We start from the raw sequence: 19,734 nt of genomic DNA on the forward strand, positions 1-19,734 counted from the left end.
CTGACAAAGCAATTAATGGATGAATAAAGAAAATGATCAGCAGATGAATTGATAATGAAAATAATCATTAGTTGCAGCCCTGATATATATTTCAAATCATTACAACCATTAGTTTGTTTGCAGCAATTTTTTTTTTTTTTTTTTTTTTGGTGGGCTTTTAACTGTGTTATTGGCTTGTTTATCAAGTGTTTACCGAGTGAGGGCGCTGTGGACTCATATTACTACTATTATCCTCCACATCAACGCTGCAGCATCATCACCATTCAGGGATACAGACATTAAAAACCCACCCACTATACCTGCACTTTGATCATATAGTATAGACTTTAGACATATAGTTTAAGTAGGCATATTTAATAAGTACATTAACCCAAAATCTAAGCAATTACATAATAAATAATTTAATTATTTATCACTGAGGTGGAAACAGGGAGCTGGTGACGCTCTCTCTCTCTCTCTCTCTCTCTCTCTCTCTCTCGCTCAGGTTTCAGGAAAAGTTCAGCCAGTCTGAGCTCAGACTAGCTGTGCTCAAATTTATCTGATATCTTGCGCTTATTCATCCAAAAAAAAAAAAAAAAAAAAAATGTTTGAATTATAAGAAAAGAACATCTGCTCGCAGCTTGTAGCATCGGTCCAGCTGCCTGGTCGCATTTTTTTTTTTTTTTTTTTTTTTTTGTAATTTTTGAGCGGATTTATCCAGACTTGAGTCGAAATGCAGCAGCCTGAGACCCAGCAGACAACTCAGCAGACAGCGACAGAAATACTGGATCCAGCAGGTACAGTTTGGTCAAGTTTCATCCTGACATCTTTTAACCAGACTCTGCAGGAGGCTCAGAGTTGTAGCAGATCTTTAATCGAATATCATTCAATCATTTAAAGCACAGTAGGTATGTTTGTTTCTGTCCCACTAAGGGTTCATAAGCTGTAATTAATGGATTTATCATTTGTGGGAATTCTTTTTTTTTTTTTTTTTGATCAATTATAAGTCATTGATTATAACAACTTTTGGGTTGCCAGGTTGTGAAAAATTCCTCCTCCAGCATGTCACTTTGCTTGTTGACTGTTTGACCATTTATCTCCTGGGAAAAGGGGCTGCAGGACATCTGGACCAAAATACAGTTACAAACAGCTTATTCATGTTTACAGTTGCAGACATATTATGGTATGACCACTTACTAACCTCTCCATGGTGTTCGACTAGCTATTGGCTTGCACGCAAAAGTTAAAATAGTTGAAATGTAGAGAGAATATAACAGTAAGTGTGAAATGTTGATGGTGGGAGCTGTTTTTATTGCATTTTTAGGTTAAGAAGTTTGCTTTCTGTTGTTCGAATAAAAGCCCTCATGCATCAGAGTACACGATTTAATAAATAAAATATTTTTGGTAAAAACATGGATGTGTGTTTCTATTATAACACAGATATAAATGTTGGGAATCCATTAAGTATTTAAGGATTCATACTTTCCAATAAGTCATCAGGTTTGCAGTTATAACTGTTAATATGACATTAATAAACAGCTGTGGATTTTCTCAGGTTAGCGAAAGTTAGTCAGTCACCTTCAATTATAAATGTTAACAAGTCACTGATAAAAGGTTCTACAATAATCCATCAAATCTGCAGTTGTAAATGCTAATAAATTAACTTTGGTCCAAATGTCCTGCACTTATTTCCCTGGAGACAAGTGATCAAACAGTCCTTAAATTAAAGAGGTAAAAAGACAAAGTGTAGCTAGATTAGGATTTGCCACAATCAGGCAACCCAAAAAGTTGTTCTTATTATCAGCTCATAACTGATCTAAAGAGTATCAGAAAATGATTTATTAACAATTACAACTAATAAACTGTTGATAAACAGTGCCTTATTAGAAAATGGTACCATTCTTTCTAGTTTAATTCAGTGCTGTTCCAGATAAATTCAGTGCATAAGAAACATTTTTATGTGTTTAAATTTGTGATCAAAAGGCTGCAGACAGTAATTCCAAAAGAAAGACACAGGGTTTATTGAATTCTCCAATATAGGTCTATTTTTTTGAGAAAAGAGAAAATACAAATTGTGGTTAAGCTTTTGTTTGTGGTTAATACTTAAAATGCTTCTCCTACAGCTCATGTCCAGAGGTGGGAGGCAGATTTACTTACTTTATCCTTTTATTCCTCTAACTTCCAGGTGGAAATATTGTACTTTTTACTCCATAATCATCTGACAATGATAGTTAGTGATCAGGATTTTAAAAATGTGTAATAATTACCTCAAAGTCCTTCCACAGTAGAAAACCTCATTGACTAGAACTTCAAAACAAAAGCTATGGCTGCCAAAAAAAACTAAATCCTGCATATCACTTATAGCTAAACCTACTATGAACATACAAAATATGATGCTATGCAATGTTATACTGTAAATCAAACCACCAAACAGTAGATAAACAAGGTAGAATTAGCTACACCATAGCCAGCTACAGCCAGTAATGGTGCTTATATACTTTGATGTGTAAATGTATTGGTTATTTTTAGTACTTTTACTCAAGTAAATGATTTGAATACTTCTCCTATCACTGCTCATCTATCAGGAAAAAAATCACAAAAAGAGATTTTAAGGGAGAGTACAGTAAAATTATTTCAATATGTGCACATTGTCCTCAGCAAAAAGCAGGATAGAGATTTAGGATTGGATTTGATGGTCAGAATTAGGCTCAGGATGACATGTAATTCAGAGGATTCAGAACAAAGGGAACTAGTGGTAATGAAGGTAAAGAGGTCTTCTTCTCACAGCACGTCTTCCTCCCATCTGTCCTCAGTTCAGTACCTGCGTCGGAGGAAATCAGCTCTGTGGGTGACTGTGTCTCTGCTGGCTCTGGCTCTGGTGGTGCTGGCAGTGGGTCTCATCTCTGCCACTCGCACTGACAATGTGCCTGTGGCTGGATATTACCCTGGCATCACTGTGAGTGACAGCCACCTCCTGTCTCACCTTCACAATCTTTACATTTCTTTGTCCTATAACACTAAAAAATTCCCTGTCATTAACCCCTCAAACGCTCTAATGTTTGTGGCATGATGTTTTTGAAGCCTAATGTTCCTCCTAAATTCTCCCTCTTTGATTTCTTTACACCTCCAGCTGAGTTTTGGAGCATTTCTGGGAATTGTTGGCATCCACTTGGTGGAAAACCGCAGACCCATGGTGAGTCTGTTCTCATGTCAAAGTTGTGATACATTTAAAGTGACATTATATGGATGATTTCATGTATTCACTTAACACTTTTTGAATTTAACACTTTTATGATCTTCACTGAAACCCCCCACTTTATTCAAATAGTTCTTAGTACAAGTAGTATTTAGTACTTGTGCCAAAGTCTCCTGCTACACTGAAGCTTTAGTGATGTCCCTCATTTGTAAGTTGCTTTGGATAAAAGCATCCGCCAAATGAGGAAATGTTATGTTATGTACTATGTTGTTGATAGTGATGTGAAGTGTTTCCCCAAGTACACTGTGATGTAGGCAGGTGAGTATTTCTAATTTCCTGAAGGTGTTCTTACTGACTCTAAACATCTTGTCATTTGCTAACCAGGCCTGCACATCAACAGCCCAGTGTGCTGAAAAATAAAGCAGATATTTTATAACTATGTATGAAGGGTGAAGTGAGATTATGTAATTAAAAGAGTGCCAGTCAAATCCTTAAAAAAATGATGGAGATCTTGCATTTAGGATGCATTTTGAGGAATGTTTGTTTCCACACAGACCTGATGTTTACAGTAAAACATAAGCTTCATTTATCTCATGATATATTCACTCTGTTTTCATTTTTATAAACACAACAACTTTTCCACCTCAGCAAGGAATTACTTTTTTTTTTTGCTATATTTTGAGTTTTAAAAATGTTTTCCCCTGTGTTTTCATTCAGGTTTCAAATCACCTATTGACATTTGGCGGCGATAATGTGCTGCAACAATGCAAACTAAGTTAGAAACTAGCTGACGAAGAAGAAAATGAAGCATTTAGCAGCTAAACATGCAGATATTTTTCCCACCAGCTGACAGACAAAGAGCGAAAAGGAGAGTAAATATTGGACTTAGATTCACCAGATGTACCAAATCACAAGTCCATACAAATGATAATGTTGCTCAGCATCTGCTGAATGTGCAATTAGGCAACTCTTGGCTAACAAGTTCACCATATCAACTTTTCAAAGGTCATGTATTTGTTGCATTCACAGCTTTTTCAGCTGCACCCAAGTGGCCAGCTTTAACAGCGCGATGTCATTGTAGCCGTCTGTCTGTTCTCTCTCAAGGTGACTTCTGTCAGGTTTTTGAGCTTCATAATATCCATCCTCTAAAACTGAGGCACTGTTCCTGGAAAACAGGACATATATACACCATAAATTAGAGGATTAGGTTACAGACTTTGCAAATTCACTAAACTGTTTTACAGGAAATTGCTCTATTATGAGCAAGAAGCAAATCTGATTACTCGATGGCAGCGTAATGTGTTCTTGGTCCTTGTGCCCGAGTCAGTGTACGTGACTGGATTTGTGGTTGGGAGAAGTGAACGTGACTGGCTCTGGATTTCAACGACAAGAGGAGAAATTGCATTAGTATTGGTCAGTCGCTGACAGGGCTCCTTTATTTCAAACAGGAGCACAGGTATAATATCAAAATACCTCTCTGTACAACACAGGGTTAAAAAAATAATAATGTTAACGACTCCAGTGTAGAGAAAGACCCGTCTTAAATGATCATTGATCAGGGAGCCTGTCTTTGAAACTGCTACGCTGACCTCCCATCAGCATTTAAAGACAATCTGAACCAGTTTGAGACAACAGTCAAGTGGCTAATAAATGCAAATACTACTTGAGGGCCAGTGGCAACCAGAAGCTGAAATTGTTCTTCTGTGTAATTTAAGTAGTGTCATCGGTATCACATTCACAGTTGATCAAACCCAGCATGAGCTACCTGTGTTAAGTGCCTTGAAGACAACACCAGTGACACAGAAACCTCAGTAGAGTGCAAGTCCTTGTTTTCACCCCTGAATTTGTCCTAATTATTTTGTTGGACATGTGATATTGTGCTTAGTGTTCAAAAAAGACATAGTGTTAAAAAAAAGTCTCTAAAATGTTTTAACTACTTGTATTTTTCTCAGTGTTTTAGCATAAAATTACGGATGTAGTGAAGCTAACATCAGCTTAAATAGCATAGTTGGTTTGATTATCTTATGTTGGCTTTATTAGTCATTTTAGCTGGGAAAATTGAGTTGTCAGTGGCTAGCTTCTACCACTGTTTGAAATCATCTGTCATCATTGTAACCTACAGTATGATGTGTTCAAGAGATGAGAGTAGCAGTGAGGGCAAAGTTTTCTTTTCTTTTTTTCAGATGTTGATGCAGATGATGTTACATTAAACATTTACAACCTTGACTTATATGAACAGATGTAAACTTTTATAAGACAGGTGCAGTTCACAACAATTCACTTTTACAGAGTGAGTGTGACGTCTAAGCAGGTTTATGGTCTAAAAATATGTGTATCATGTCTGTGAGTTCAGATTTGAATTACTCAATGATAACTTTTGACACAGATTAGAATAACTGGGTGCCAGGTCTTTTAAATAACTTTACTGCCTTCATGTGGTGCTTGTCACCGCCATGGGTGCTGCTGCAACTGTTGTTGTTTTTATAATACCTGGATGCACATGCCCCTTTCACTTCACACAGTATCTTTATCTCATGTCAGTCTGTGCCTTCAGTTTGAAAACCTCTGGAATACAGTTTTTATAGGTGTAAACTATAATATATAAACTTGCCTAAATTATAATAACTTGCCCAAATCAATCTTTACCCACCCATTTGAAGGAAAAGTTCCCTGTGCATGTTCCCTGTGGCTTCCTCCATGAAAACGGTATACGAGTGTGTGTGCTGTTAATTTTTCATGTGGTGTTCAGGGTGTCGTGTGCCTGGTCATATCGCTTTGTCTTACGTTACGCTACAGTGTCCTGTATCTAATCCAGCCTACACTGGAGGACCTAACCTGAGATGTTCACACATGTGGAAAGATGCAGTGTCTGTGTGTATGTATTTATACAGACATGGTTCAATATATTAAATGAGGTAAAGGCAGGTTTTATGTTTAAAAAAAGTTCAGTATTTTTTCCAGTCCTCACTGTTGTTGTTTCATTTGTCATGTCTGTGTATGTTGCTGTGAAAGTGTGAAAACAGAGGAAAAGACGTAGACAAAGACATAAGAAATTGTTGTTAGTTGTCTATTGACCCCCCGTCTACAGTTGGCAGTTTCATCGTTTCCCCAGAAACCAATCAGGATTCTAGAGCTGAAATGATTAATTTATCAGTGAATTACTTTAATTGACAAAAAAACATTTTAAGCAAAATGCCAAAAAATTTACTTTCTTTTTTCCAGTTTTTATTTGACAGTAAACACAACATCTTTTGGTTTTTGCCCAATGGTCAATTTGAATATGTTCACTTGGGCTTCAGAGAATAATGACAAGTCTTTTCCGCTATTTTCTATAATTTTTAATTTATAATAATTTTTACACTCTGAACAGTCAATCAATTATCAAAACAATTGTCACATCTATTCAAAATGAAAATAAAACAAATAAAACTAAATAAATAATATATATAAATAAAACAAAGGAACTCTGGATAACAGTTTACATCTTAAAATTAGATTTGGAAACAGAGTTCGTCTTTCTAACAAATTTGCGATTAATCAAATTATGCCGCCTTATAACCAATAGAATAAAGCTCAGGCTTTGAGGGGCCCTGGGCAGACACCCCCTTTGCCCAGTTGGTAAACCAGCTTTGGCTGCATCTGTCTCTGGCATTGCTCCCAGCTCTGTGTGTTAAACTTTAATGGTGCGATCGCTGCCACACTAGCACTGGTCTACAGTGTCTCATATGAGGCAGCACATGTGGCACGATGTGCATTCTCACCCAGGTGTCGTCTTCCCTCCCGTGTCTCAGGCTTTGTGCTGTAACATGAGCGCCTGCTGCCAGAGCGAGATCGCTCATTAAAGGACAACTAACCGTACCACAATGCCACGGACATCTGAGAGCTCTGAGGCTTCTCTCACTTCCTAGATCTCACAGTCCTTTGCTCTTCTGACCTCATAAAACTGCCTTTGGGGCTTTGATGTTGTTTGAATCAAATAAGTGGCAAGTTCTTCTGCTGCTGCCAAAAAGAAAAGTTTCCTGTTTGATGTTTGCCTGGAGAAAACCTAATTCAGAAGTGAACTTTAATCCCTCCCTTCTGTTGAAGTAGACAACAGCAGTCTGGCGTTAATGCAGTTCAAACTTTATATGTGACACAGACAAACTAATAAGACAGAAAATAAACTATAATAATAAAAAAAAGTTTAGTTCAGTGTATTTATTTGCCCTAGTAATAAAAACAACAGTACTTATCCAGAATAAAAAACCCAAATGTGTTTATAAGGAAATCTGACCAAAAAAAACAAAAAAACAAACAAAAAAAATCATAGTTTATCAGTTAAGGACATACAAAGAGAAAAACAGGACTATTAAATATGTCATGTAATATATTCATAAGTCAAATGCTAATAACAAGCACACTCTACAACTGCTACAAAGTATACCAGGATAAACAAAGCCACAAGATACAAATTCAAATGATCTGACTCAGCAAATGAGCTCTAAGCCTGAATTTAAAGATGATGATGGTATTTTATTCCACAGCTGCTGTGTTATTGACAACGAAAGTTAAATCATAGATATGAGATTAAAATAAGAATATTACTGCCTTGCGGTTGTATGCCTCCACCAACCAGCCAAGTTGCAGGAATTATGATCACAATCTCCCCTTCCTGAGATACAGCGATGAATAATGGCCAGATAGACCTTTTGACCATTTGGATATAAAATGTCATCACTTAATTTTATCCGATTAGACATTTCATTTAAATTGGGTAATAATTAGTGTATGAATTCATGAGTTATGGCCAAAAATGTGTTTTGTGAGGTCATAGTGACTTTGACCTTTGACCTTTGAACACCAAATTCTAATCTGTTCATCAGACATTTATGTTGACTTCATTACGTATTGTGTGTATTTATTGTCATGGTTGAAGTGGTTACAAATCACTGACATTGATTAATTGATTTAATTTCTAAGTATCTGTATATGCAGCAGATCTCTAGATTTGAGTGCTTTAAGACGTTCAGCTCCTATCATTAATATTGCCAAGACACCAGCCCTCTTTATGAATAAGAGACTTGTTGCAGGTAAAACACACATTTGTGCTCCCTTGACATTTCCTGGATAAAGCATTAAAAATCTTAATATATGTGCACTCATCTTTTGATCTTATCTTGTCCTCCAAAAAATTTAAAAGGATTGTGGACCATGAAATTCTATCTGTAAAAGGACGGAAAAAGACAAACTCCCTTCCTATCTGCGCTCGCCCTCCGGCTCCCATAACAGGCTTCACTGCCCTGATTTATAAAGATTTCTTTATGACTAAATGCTTCATGTAGCTCATGTTCTTTGCTCTAGCAGCCTCCTCTGTAGTTACTGCCTGTATCTCATAGACCACCATCCTTTGGTCACCTTGCAGCTCACAGAGGAGAACAGTGAACATTTTAAAGGCCGTATTTTACCCAACAGGTCATGGGAGGTCATCGGTTCTTATTACCAGTGTGTCCAGCTGTGGTCATGATTGCTCACTGGACCACTGAGAAGGAGAAGAAGACCTTGCAGCGGTCAGCGACTTTAGTAACATAACCTGATAGGTATCTTTACCAAGGCTACAATTTCCTCTTTGCGTCTTTATCTCTTTGTCACTGATGTGTTTTCTTCTCTAAAACTTTTCATCATCATGTTTATCTTTAATTGGTATTTCTAAGAAGTATTCAGTATGCTTAAAGTGGGTATATTACAATGTGAAAACAATGTGACAGGCCATTGTTTAGCTGTCCTCACATTCATCAGGTGGACACAAACACAAATGATGCAGATGCAGCAGTGCTCAAGGAGCATTTTACTGTTGTAGTTGGTTGAGGTGGAGCTAGTTTTAACATTTGGTTAGTTTAGTCCAATGGTTCCTAACCTGCAGATGGTGAGATGCTTAATGGGAAAAAAAAAACTTTCTTTGCTCTTAGGGGAAATATTTATATATAATTTTACCTCTTTGGGCCTCAAAGTTATTAAAATTAAACTATGTGATTAATTTAGAAGGAAAATGTCATTTGAAACCTGTGACGCCATTTTTGTTGGGTACATTGTTGTTCAAATTATTTTTACATGTAACATCTGAAAGCTAACTAGTAAACATAAATGTTACATATGGTGGAATAAATAGTAAAACATTTCAAACAGAAATGTAGTGGAGTAGTGGTGTAGAACAGGATAAAATGGAAATAATGAAGTAAGTACGAGTGCAGAAGTTTTTCAGTCACTTTCTAGCACTGCGGCCTTTTTAACGTTTCCTTACTGACTCGACTCCTGAGAGCAGAAAAGTACAGTTTGTCAGTGTGTCTTTAATCTTTCATTTGCATTTGATTTTTCTCTCTGTTTCAGCTGTATCAGGGGAGGTTTGGGGATTTGGGCGACAGAGTGTGTGTTGAGGTGTTTTATGTGCTGGCAGCTGGTGCTAATGTGAAGTAATGCAGTTGTCAGGCTCGATTGTCTCTGCTGCTGGCCTCATCTCCCACTCACAGCCCATAAAAGCAGAGTCATTTAAACCGCTAATGAAGTGGAGAGTCTGGACCAGTGGCAGATAAAACCCAGTCAGAAGAAGCTTATTTTCTCAGTTTGGCTCTTATTTCACTTTGATGAGGGAAATTCATTTTGAAATTGCTTTGTTTTAATGTCCCCTTCACCGCACCTTGCGTTATGTATACCCAGACATTTCATGCATAGCACTTGGCCAAAAGGTTAACTAAAAATGAACTGGAATAAAATGGACTTGATCAGTATATTTTAAACATTTACACCACTATATGGAACATACGTTTATTTCTGAATAACCGTTTAACACGTATAAGACCCAAAAACTAAATAAAGCTCATTATTTAAGCATTATCTTTATTTTTCAAGACTGCGACTGACCTTCATCACTGGGTTTGCTCCAAAACCCAAGACCAGATTACCCAGTGGGCAAAGCTGGCAGCAGCCCCAATGCTATGATGAAGCTACCATGTGCACTACTGTATTCACAGTGGGTACTTGACAGGGTACATACAGTGCAGGGTACAAGGTAGTTCGGGGGGGGGGGGGGGGGGGTGGTCAGTGTGTCTTTGTCAGAATAAAGGAAAACACTTGTGCAGGTGTGCTTACATCACATTGGTTGGCCTTGTCTCAAAACAAATGAATACTTATTTAGCAGATAATAATGTTATTTTCATCAGTATATATTACTTTTACATTGACTTTTTTTTCATATTTAAGACTTTATTATTTTGTAGGAACAATAGGAAAAGGGCAGGTGTTACTAATAAAATTAACAGTAAAGCTAAATTGATTTCATACATTTATTGTTTTCACATGTACTCTTCTTCCTGTGATGTTCAAAATGTCTCATCCAACCAAGATTTTCTGGATTCAATAAATCCGTCTGAAATCTCCGAGCTTAAATGACATCAGAAAGAAAGAAAGAGACAAAAAAAAAAAAAAGTCACTAATGTCAATGCAGATATATTGTACTGTAGATGATAGAAATACACAATAGGTTTTTTAACTGTTGTGACAAACTGCTGTCTCCCACCTGCTGTTTCAGGTAGATGGACACAGCAGATGAAAGAACAAAGCCTGTGTGTGTTTAATCTTATGTTTCAGTGCAGGAGGTTTGGTCCTCAGGAGCAGGAGCGACTGAACAGACAGGAAACGATGCTCAGTGATAAATTTTATGATCAGACATCTGTGATCAGCCAGCTGGTTCGGCGGCACTGTGTGTGTGTGTGTGTGTGTGTGTTACAGTGTAAGCTTTATAGAAGAAGCAGAAGTATGTAACATTGTTCAGATTTGGGTTCATTAATCAGTGATCAGATTCTTAGGCTTAATTTACAGAACTGGTTGAATGTGTGAGATTGTCCTGTCTTGGTCCTGTGTGTGTGTGTGTGTGTGTGTGAGTTTCAGATTGGGAGGATTGGATTGACCTTGCTGGTACAAAAGGCCGTCCCTCTGTCCTGTACATTGCCTTTTTGCCCATAAATTACCCACAAAGCACCTCTGTGTTGGCAGAGCAAGAGGCCGTACATTTCCTTTATTGTTCTGCAGCCCTGACACTGCAGAGGAGGACACACACCAGCAGAGACACTAAGCTTACATAAACTTTGACTTCAATCTTGATTTTGCCTTTATAATACAAATTTCAGCATATTTATGAATAAATAAGAAACAAATATTAAATACTCAGGATAATGAAATTACGATACTGTGGCACAATATTGCAACAGAAGTAGAAAGTAGAATTAGAAATAAATGCACATATGGCATTAAATGATCAATGATGTGTCGTCTGTCTTTATTTTTGACTATAAACTCTGAGTCTATTGTTATTTTTAACTAGTTAATAAAAACTGAACAAAATATACTTTTTTTCATAAATAGAATAATGTTTACTGCAAATGCAAGATTTCCACATCAGATTTACAATTTATTTGTGGATTTATTTCCTGAATAATTTTTATTAGATTTATTTTTCAACTTTTGTGCACTTACTTAATGATACTTTTTAAAATTTGATTTAGAAATATGTAAGAAGGATGTAATCAGAAGACACATTTAGTAGTTGTGTATCCAAATAACACAAAACAAAAAAGGTTTTTTGCTGCTTATTTACTCTGATGCAGTTAGTGGTGCTCTTTTCTTTGTTTCAAAATTACTTCTCATTACTGTCCTTCTTTTTTCTTCCCATACATTCTCTTCCAACTCTCTTTTAGCTCATGGCAGCCATCATTTTCATCAGTATCGGAGTCATCGCGTCTTTCTTCTGCGCCATTGTGGATGGGATCATCGCTTCAGAGTTCATTGTAAGTTTTACATGTATTTACGTACCTGCACTGAGAGGAAAGAAATACAAAGTATTCCACTTTTTTTTGCCTAAACAAACTCTAGATTTGATCAGAGACAGAGTCTGGCACAGACACCGCAGTAAAATCAGGAACTTTGTAGATGCAATCAGACAGAATGGACACTGGACAGGTGAACCAGATCAACTCATCTCACTGCTCGACCCGCAGAGAGCTGCTGGGTCGCCTGAAGAGCTGGGGGAGCATTCAGCACAACAGGGCTGATTAAATGTGTCCTAAAGTTACCCACCTGCTGAAAACTCTTGTATTGTGATGCAAACACAGCCCACACACTTTACTCTTACTGTGTAATGTAAAATGCATGTTGTAGTTTCACTCACTGACAAATTGTTACATGTGTAGGAGAAAATACACGAGAGAAGAAGAGAGCTCAGTTCCACCCACACAACAGGGATTTATTATCAAGTGTGTCAAATAATTTATTTCTCCTTTTCTCTAAAATGACCAGTTGTTACTCTTGTTCCCCAAAGCTCCAAATATTCTACTTTCCTTCCTCTGTAGCTAGTAATGACTGGAAACTATGGCATTAGAACTTTATTCATACAACAAAATGGCAGCGTAAATCTCAGGCTGTTTTATAGTGTCACCCAGTGTTTGGGAATATGTTTTTTATTGTTATATATCACATAAAATGAAATTCCACAAATATTTTTTTTCTCTCTCTCTCCTTGCCACCACAAATACATGTATGTCAACTATTACATAATGTTTGCATTTGATTATGTTATTTCATAAGGAGTAACTAATTATATTTGTGCAAATACCTGCATTTGTTCATATGGGAATGACCTGAAAATGCAGAGAGGTCAAATAAGGTCATGGTTGCTCCCTTACTGGATATCAGCTGTTTGGATACATGCACATAAACAGCTCAGTTTGTCACATCAGCCTAATGAATTTTAATGAGGATCTTAATGAGTATGGACCAAGAACAGTGGACCTCTCAGCACCTGGCACCGAGTCACTGATATTGATCAACAGTGCTATCAAACCTCTGCAGATATATTTCTTTTGTGCTCACGGGACAGTAAAAGTCATATTTATTGCACCTTCAAGGCTTTGGACAATGAAAAAGATTTTATTACCTTTCACATTATATAAAGCCCAGTGAGGTTTAGTGCTGGTGGTTTTACAGTCCGGTGCAGTGGACGGTTTTGAGAGCAAGCACACGTTGTGAAACCTTCACTGCTGCAAATGAGGAGATGGACACAGGGTTGGAATTCACACACATGTAACTTTACAGGACACACAAGGCAAAACGTACATAATTCAAAACTCATAGAGAGCGACTCTAAAAAAAAAAAAAGAGGCAGAAAAACAGTTGTGCTGTATGACAAGTACAAGATTAACTTGTGGCTCATGTATTTAAAAAGTGCCCTCTCTCTTTCTGATCTTTCTGACACACACACACACACAGGACACAAGACCCTTGCAGGAGGACATGTGCGACTTCTACGCCAGTGGATCAGGCTACGCCTACGACAGCTACTACACAGAGGTGATTCTCATACACACAGTATGCAACGAAACTGAGTACACCCGTGAACAACATGACTAAAATATTAAATGATTTAAAACACTGTCATCTTACGATAATTGTGTTACTTTTAAGTAGAAGTTTATTGAAAAACAAACAGGTTAGATAAACTACATTAAAAACACATGCCCTCGAGTACAACCTCACTGCAAACAAGAGCAGGTACGCTTGTGATTTCCAGTTAAGGCTAAATGCACGAACAAGGCTATAAAAGAGCCTGTGAACATCACAGCGTCTTCAGTTTGTGTCTAATGCAACATGGCTCCACATGGTTAGGATGTACCATGCTACCATTAACAGAAACACAGTGGTCTTCCTCCAAAAATAACGCTACGCACAATATGTTATTTATGCAACCTTGTACTGAAAAAATGGACAGGTGTGTTTCTGACTCGGCACAGGGATGGATCATCTGTGGAAATTAGTGTTTTCAGTGACTCATCAGACAGCTTGCATGAGTGCAAAATCTGCAGGGGAGATGACGTTTATAGATGAGTTTGCATACCCAAATAATGCATGGAATGATGACTCCCAGCCTCAGGAAGCTTGGCAGGAGGAGAACTGTGCAACATGACAATGACTCCAAACAACACTGCAAGAATTACACAAGAGATTTAAAAGAAGAAAACTGTGAAAACTATGATCTGGCCAAGTATGTCCCCTGACCTGAATCCAACAGAAAGCCTTTGGAGCATTTTAAAGCAGGGGCTAGAGCAACAAAAGCCCTCCAGCAAAGAGCAGCTCAAAAGAGAATCTCTCCACAGATTTGTCCAAGACTGGTATCATCTGTGCCCAGAAAGATTAACAAATGAATAAATAAAAAAATATTATGCAAAATATTGCAGAAATAAATGACTAGAATCACACTAATGAAGGGCATACTGACAGTTCTTTAATATGGACCTTTTATTATAGTTCAATTATACAAACATTTCTGCTTTTGAAATTAATTAGCATCATTTTTCTTTGTCTAAAAACAAATAAAACTGAATTAACTTAACAGGGTTCATAATTACTCAACATTGTAGTCATATTGACTAAAATGGGGTGTGCTCAGTCTGGTTTTATGCCGTATATACACTTCAGAGACCACCTGCCACTGTCTGCACTGTATAAGTGCCCTAATGTGTGGTTTCCATTCACCTTCAGTTGTAATCCTCCTGCACACTGCTTTACCTTTGTGCCACAGTAGTAGTCTTTTAAATGGAGTCAATGATGATTTAAATGATTTCACAAGGTGTGTACTGACATCTAGTGGTCAGAGAATGTTACTGCACAGATTTACTGAGCGACAACCACATGTCATCAAACCAAGTAACAAGCAAACAGTAGTCCTAGTTATATATGTTGACACGCAGACAGTTACTCTCTGCTTATTGTGTCAGTTTCCACAGGGTTAATAAACGTTATCAGAGATGAGTAAAGCTCTGAGAATCTTTTAGCTCATCAAACCTCACTGACTCTGCAGGTGACGTGCCGTTCATTCAACAAAGCATGCAAGCTGAAACTGAGGAGCAACACCTGCTACTGCTGCTACCTGTACAACTGTGAGAGGTGAGCGACAAGGTGTCCACGGGCTAGAGCAGCGACGTAACACTGAACAGGTTCTTCGCTGAGTGTGTGCAGTAAGACAGCCGTCAAGTGATTTCCTCCTTTTCACAGCGAAGTGTAAAAGAAACTTAGAAGAACAATTGTGATCATAAGTCTGCTCAGAGAAGGAGTCAGAGATAGATTACATCAGTCATACTGTACCTTCTTAAAAAAAAAAAAAACCCTTACAGTTTATTCAGTGTTATGTTATTCTGCAAGAACACATAATTATACATTTTTCAAATGTTCATTTTATGAGAAAAATACAAAAAAGTTTTATTTTTAGCAATTTGAGAAGTATGTGCCTGGTTCCCAGTTCATTCACACTATACCAGTTACCTTGCAGACACTTGAACCTTACCTGAGTCCGTGAGCATGTTTATCAATCTTTGTCAGTTATAATGTTATGATCATGTGATAATAAAGGAGAAAGCAGGGACTGGTGGAAAAACACTGCCTGAGATTTCTGTGCGAGCTGCCAAAATCGCATGTACAGGCTCTGCTGCTGGGAAATCACTCTTGGAAGACTCACACTGACATGGATCATGTGATTTTGGCACTTTCTCACATTGAAGAGGTTTCTGTTCTCCAGCCAACTTTCAAATCTCAAGAGTTTTTGATAAACTCCTGAACATGAAATATACAAACTGACTAAAATTTGTGACTAAAATACTGACCTGTGCTCTCCTCTTGCTCCAGCACAGAGTACCACACACAGTACTATGAGTTCACTGGTGTCAGCAGCTGCTGGGATGTGATCCACCTGTACCGTCTGCTGTGGGCCTCAGTGGTGCTCAACGTGATCGGCTTGTTCCTGGGCATCATCGCTGCTGCCATCCTGGGAGCATACAAGGACATGGTGAGCCAGAGTCCAGAAAAGTTATATAAAAGTTAGAAGAGAAAACTGGAGCACATCTTTACTTAATAGACAAGAAGTTAGACAAGATTTAAAGGCAGTCTGAATATTGCATGGCTGATGAAGGCTTTTTATTATACTCAGTACTTAAAACTAGTTACCTTTCCTTATTGCCCACAGGCCACACAGAACAAGCTGGTTCTTGCCTGCGTGTAAACCATCCTGATGTGTCATTACAATAATTTAATAGCAATTCAATAACAACAAATTTAATAGGAACTTAAGTCTCTCACTAGAGCTTGTTTCAAAGCTTCCTAAAGTTTAGATTTGTCAGTGAAAGAGGAAGAGTATTAATCCGATCACCACAGTTCCTGAATGAACTCATGAGATTGAACTGTCGGAAACGATGCAGCAACTGAATACAGCACTGGCCTGGGTTTTTTCATTCTTGTTTTTTTCATAATCTAACCTTTCTTTTTCTCTATTACTTTACTTTAAGGCTTCATGGGCAGATATTATTTTGCTTCACTACCTGGCACGAACAGCAGTCTGATTATCTCTTTCAAAGACATGACAATCTCTGATCTTATTATGTTAATCTTAATGGTCCCGATTTTATGATTATGGTTCATACAGTACAATAGGCAGCTCTCATACTTCTTACATAATGAAGTGTGTGTGTGTGTGTGTGTGTGTTTCATGTGTAACTCGTGCACACTCACTCACATTTTCTTTCCAGCTTCCCTTGATTATTTGTCGTCTTATACCAAACATTTTTTCTGTTTCCTGCAGCAGAAGCCGACTCCTCAGGCGGCTCCCAGCCCGGCGCCGCCACCCCACATCCTGTACAACCCGACCCAGCACATGCTCACCTATGCTGGCTTCTGTCCTTCAGGACAGACTCTGCCTGCCTACCCCAACTATCCCTTACCAATGCAGGTAGGTGTCAAAACAAAAAAGAAACATTCAGCAAAAAAACACCTGTTACAAGCACAGGTATAAAGAATAAAATGAAGAATGGCTGAACTCCATTAAGTTGATTTAGCTTCAGGTCATGATATCATACATTTGAGGTTTTATTGTTACACTGTCACATCTTATTTTGGGAAAATTAAACAGAACAGAGCCATTGCTAATGTCATTAGTAACACTCATGCTTTACCCGGTCAAATGTCTGCTGTGAAAAACACCTATTTTACATTTCAGTGTTTTAGTTTGGCAACCAGATGAGCAGCGCTGGCTCAAATGTATTTTTGCTGCAATAGCACATCTGCTTCACGCTAACATAAAAGCACTTGACCAGAGAGAAAACTATTAATCTGCACTGCTGTCACGACACACTACTGAGGTGGATACCCGAAGAATTTGAGTGAGGATTTGTGACTTTTTCCAGTCTTACTTTATAGTACATTTTTAAATTTTTCATTATTTTCTGATGTTTTACAGGCCAAACAACTAATCGATTAATCAAAAAAAAAACACAACTGATAATTTAGGTAAAAACACCCTGTGCCTAAGGACAGCCTCACAGAGCCACTGGCGCAGCTGTTGACTCTTCTACTGGTCTTTTTTCCACATAAATCATTTCTTTATGATGGTGATCGTCCAAGAACCTGTTGAAAACAGGAATGCCTGACTGACGTTTTATGAACGCCATAAATTAAACCTGCAGTTCTCAAATGAGCCACGCACCCAAATTCAGCAGATGCACTGTTTTATTTATATCATGGTGACTTTGTTTGAAAGTTGTAATATGCCTCACAGATTTATTATTGATGATGTCTAATCTTTGCTGATATTTCTGTGGCTGCCACCAGAGAGAACCAAACTACACAAACCAAACCAAAAACAACATCTCACATAAAAATGTAAGAAATAATTTCAGGTATCTTTTGCTCTACTTCCACATACCGCACAACTTACCACTCCCTGTCTCTTCTCCTCTCCCACAGCATAACAACAACTACCAGGCACCTGCTACGCCCCAGCTGATCCCTGAGGGAGGCCTTGCCTCCTCCTCCTCCTGCCAGTCTGAGGAGAACCAGCAGCCCTCTCAGGCTCCCACTCAGCCACAGCCTCAGGGAGCCACCCAGGAACCAGGAGGCTTCATGCTGACTCCCAACGCTCCTGTCCTCTATGGATCCTCCTACAGTCCCTTTGAGAAACCTCCTCCTTACGCCTGCTGAGCCCTCAGACAAACAGATGGGGCATGTTGGATAAAAGAAACATTGATCTGGTCAGACTGAATGTAGCACAAGACATTTCATAGGTGACCATGTAGATGGAAAACACTCAAGTGAGCATCACAATTACTGATTGAAATGCTTTGTTTCATGTGTCTAATGGATTTGAACTGAAGCAAGGTAGATTTATAGCTATTTAGTGTGACTATATAGACATAATTAAGTTATTTCATGTGCGTTCATTAAAAGGAAACAGTTCAGGAAACAGGCTTATTTGCTTCCATGCCGAAAGTTAGATGAGAAGCCTGATACCACTCTCATACCTATAAGTAAATATGGAGCTACAGCCAGCAGCTGTTTAGCTTATCTTAGCAGTGTGACTGGAAACAGAAACAGCTAGCCTGACTCTGTCCAAACACAACAAAGTCTGCCCACCAGCAAGAAAAGCAAATAAGCGTATTTCCCAAATTGTCCACCTTTTCCTTTAAGCCTAAAGCTGGCCTTCAGATGCTTACACATTACATATAAACAGGTTTATACACTTGACTGTGATCTGACAGTTGTTTCTGTTCTAACTTGTGCTGAATGGATTACAGGTGTACTGTGTATCGTTTCACTATACTAACAACTGTACAAGCAATTAAAAGGGCTTTCTTGAAATGTGAACTGGAGTAAACGACACTGGTTTTGCTGTTACTTAATTATGCTTGTGTGAATCATTTAATGTGCACTTTAAAGTTAATACACTACATATATTATTGATGATGCATGCTAACTGCCGTGGGATAGGATTCTGTAGCTGTTGCTGCTATGTAATACATTATATATTAAAGAGACACCTAGAAGAATCCCTACATTCACTGAGCATACAAATACATGGGCTTTGGCAAAATCTCACATTTACAGGAAGAGTACAGCATTTTGGAAATGAACTTATTTGTTGCCCTGTCAGATGAGAAGTCACTCTTGTGTTTGTATGGTAAATAAGAAACCTTTGCCAGGAGCCAGTTATCTTAGTATAAAGTCTAAAAATGGAAAAACTGCTAGTCTGGCTCTGTCTGAAGTTAATAAAATCCAGCTACCAGCATGTTATATCACTCACACACACACATTTGTTTACTCTGTACAAAAATCAAAGAATAAAAACAACAATTTGCCATTTTATGGAGCCCGTTCCCACTCTTTGTGCTAAACTAATTTAGCCACTTCTAGTGAGATGTAAAAAGTCCTAAATTTAACTTGGTGAATCCTGCAGAAACCCTGTGCTAGATCAAATTAAAAGGATCTGGGGCAAACTATAGGGGGGCTTTAATTGTGAAGCAGTCACAGGAAAGGCAAATTTATTTGTCACCACTTAGCAGTGACCGATTGCTCATGAAAAATACCTCTGTAAAACAAGAAATGGTGTGCGGTTAGATGAAGAGATACACAACTCCAGCATCATTATTAAAACTAATGTGTTTGTTTGGCTGCACTGTAAACCGATACAACCGTTGGTCTATTGCTGCCCAAGGAGT

The 19,734-nt window shown here is 38.0% G+C and overlaps 1 protein-coding gene across 2 annotated transcripts; it reads left to right on the plus strand.

Annotated features, from left to right (window-relative positions):
• The first annotated feature begins 352 nt into the window (after positions 1-352).
• Positions 353-18,913, plus strand: LOC139627823 (transmembrane protein 255B-like). Of its 2 annotated transcripts, none has more exons than XM_071488952.1 (9): positions 353-776; positions 2,793-2,935; positions 3,110-3,172; positions 11,902-11,991; positions 13,469-13,549; positions 15,057-15,142; positions 15,878-16,037; positions 16,827-16,973; positions 17,987-18,913. In XM_071488952.1, exons 1-9 carry the CDS (start codon positions 713-715, stop codon positions 18,218-18,220), a joined length of 1,068 nt encoding a protein of 355 aa, XP_071345053.1. In that variant the 5' UTR covers positions 353-712; the 3' UTR covers positions 18,221-18,913. The 2 variants fall into 2 exon arrangements, with proteins under 2 accessions (XP_071345053.1, XP_071345054.1); XM_071488953.1 differs by having other exon boundaries at positions 16,830-16,973.
• Positions 18,914-19,734: the final 821 nt, after the last annotated feature.

The sequence above is a fragment of the Trachinotus anak genome, unplaced genomic scaffold (assembly GCF_046630095.1).
Source record: "Trachinotus anak isolate AG129_WGS33_773 ecotype Australia unplaced genomic scaffold, CSIRO_AGI_Tana_v1 ptg000011l, whole genome shotgun sequence".
Classification (NCBI taxonomy): domain Eukaryota; kingdom Metazoa; phylum Chordata; class Actinopteri; order Carangiformes; family Carangidae; genus Trachinotus; species Trachinotus anak.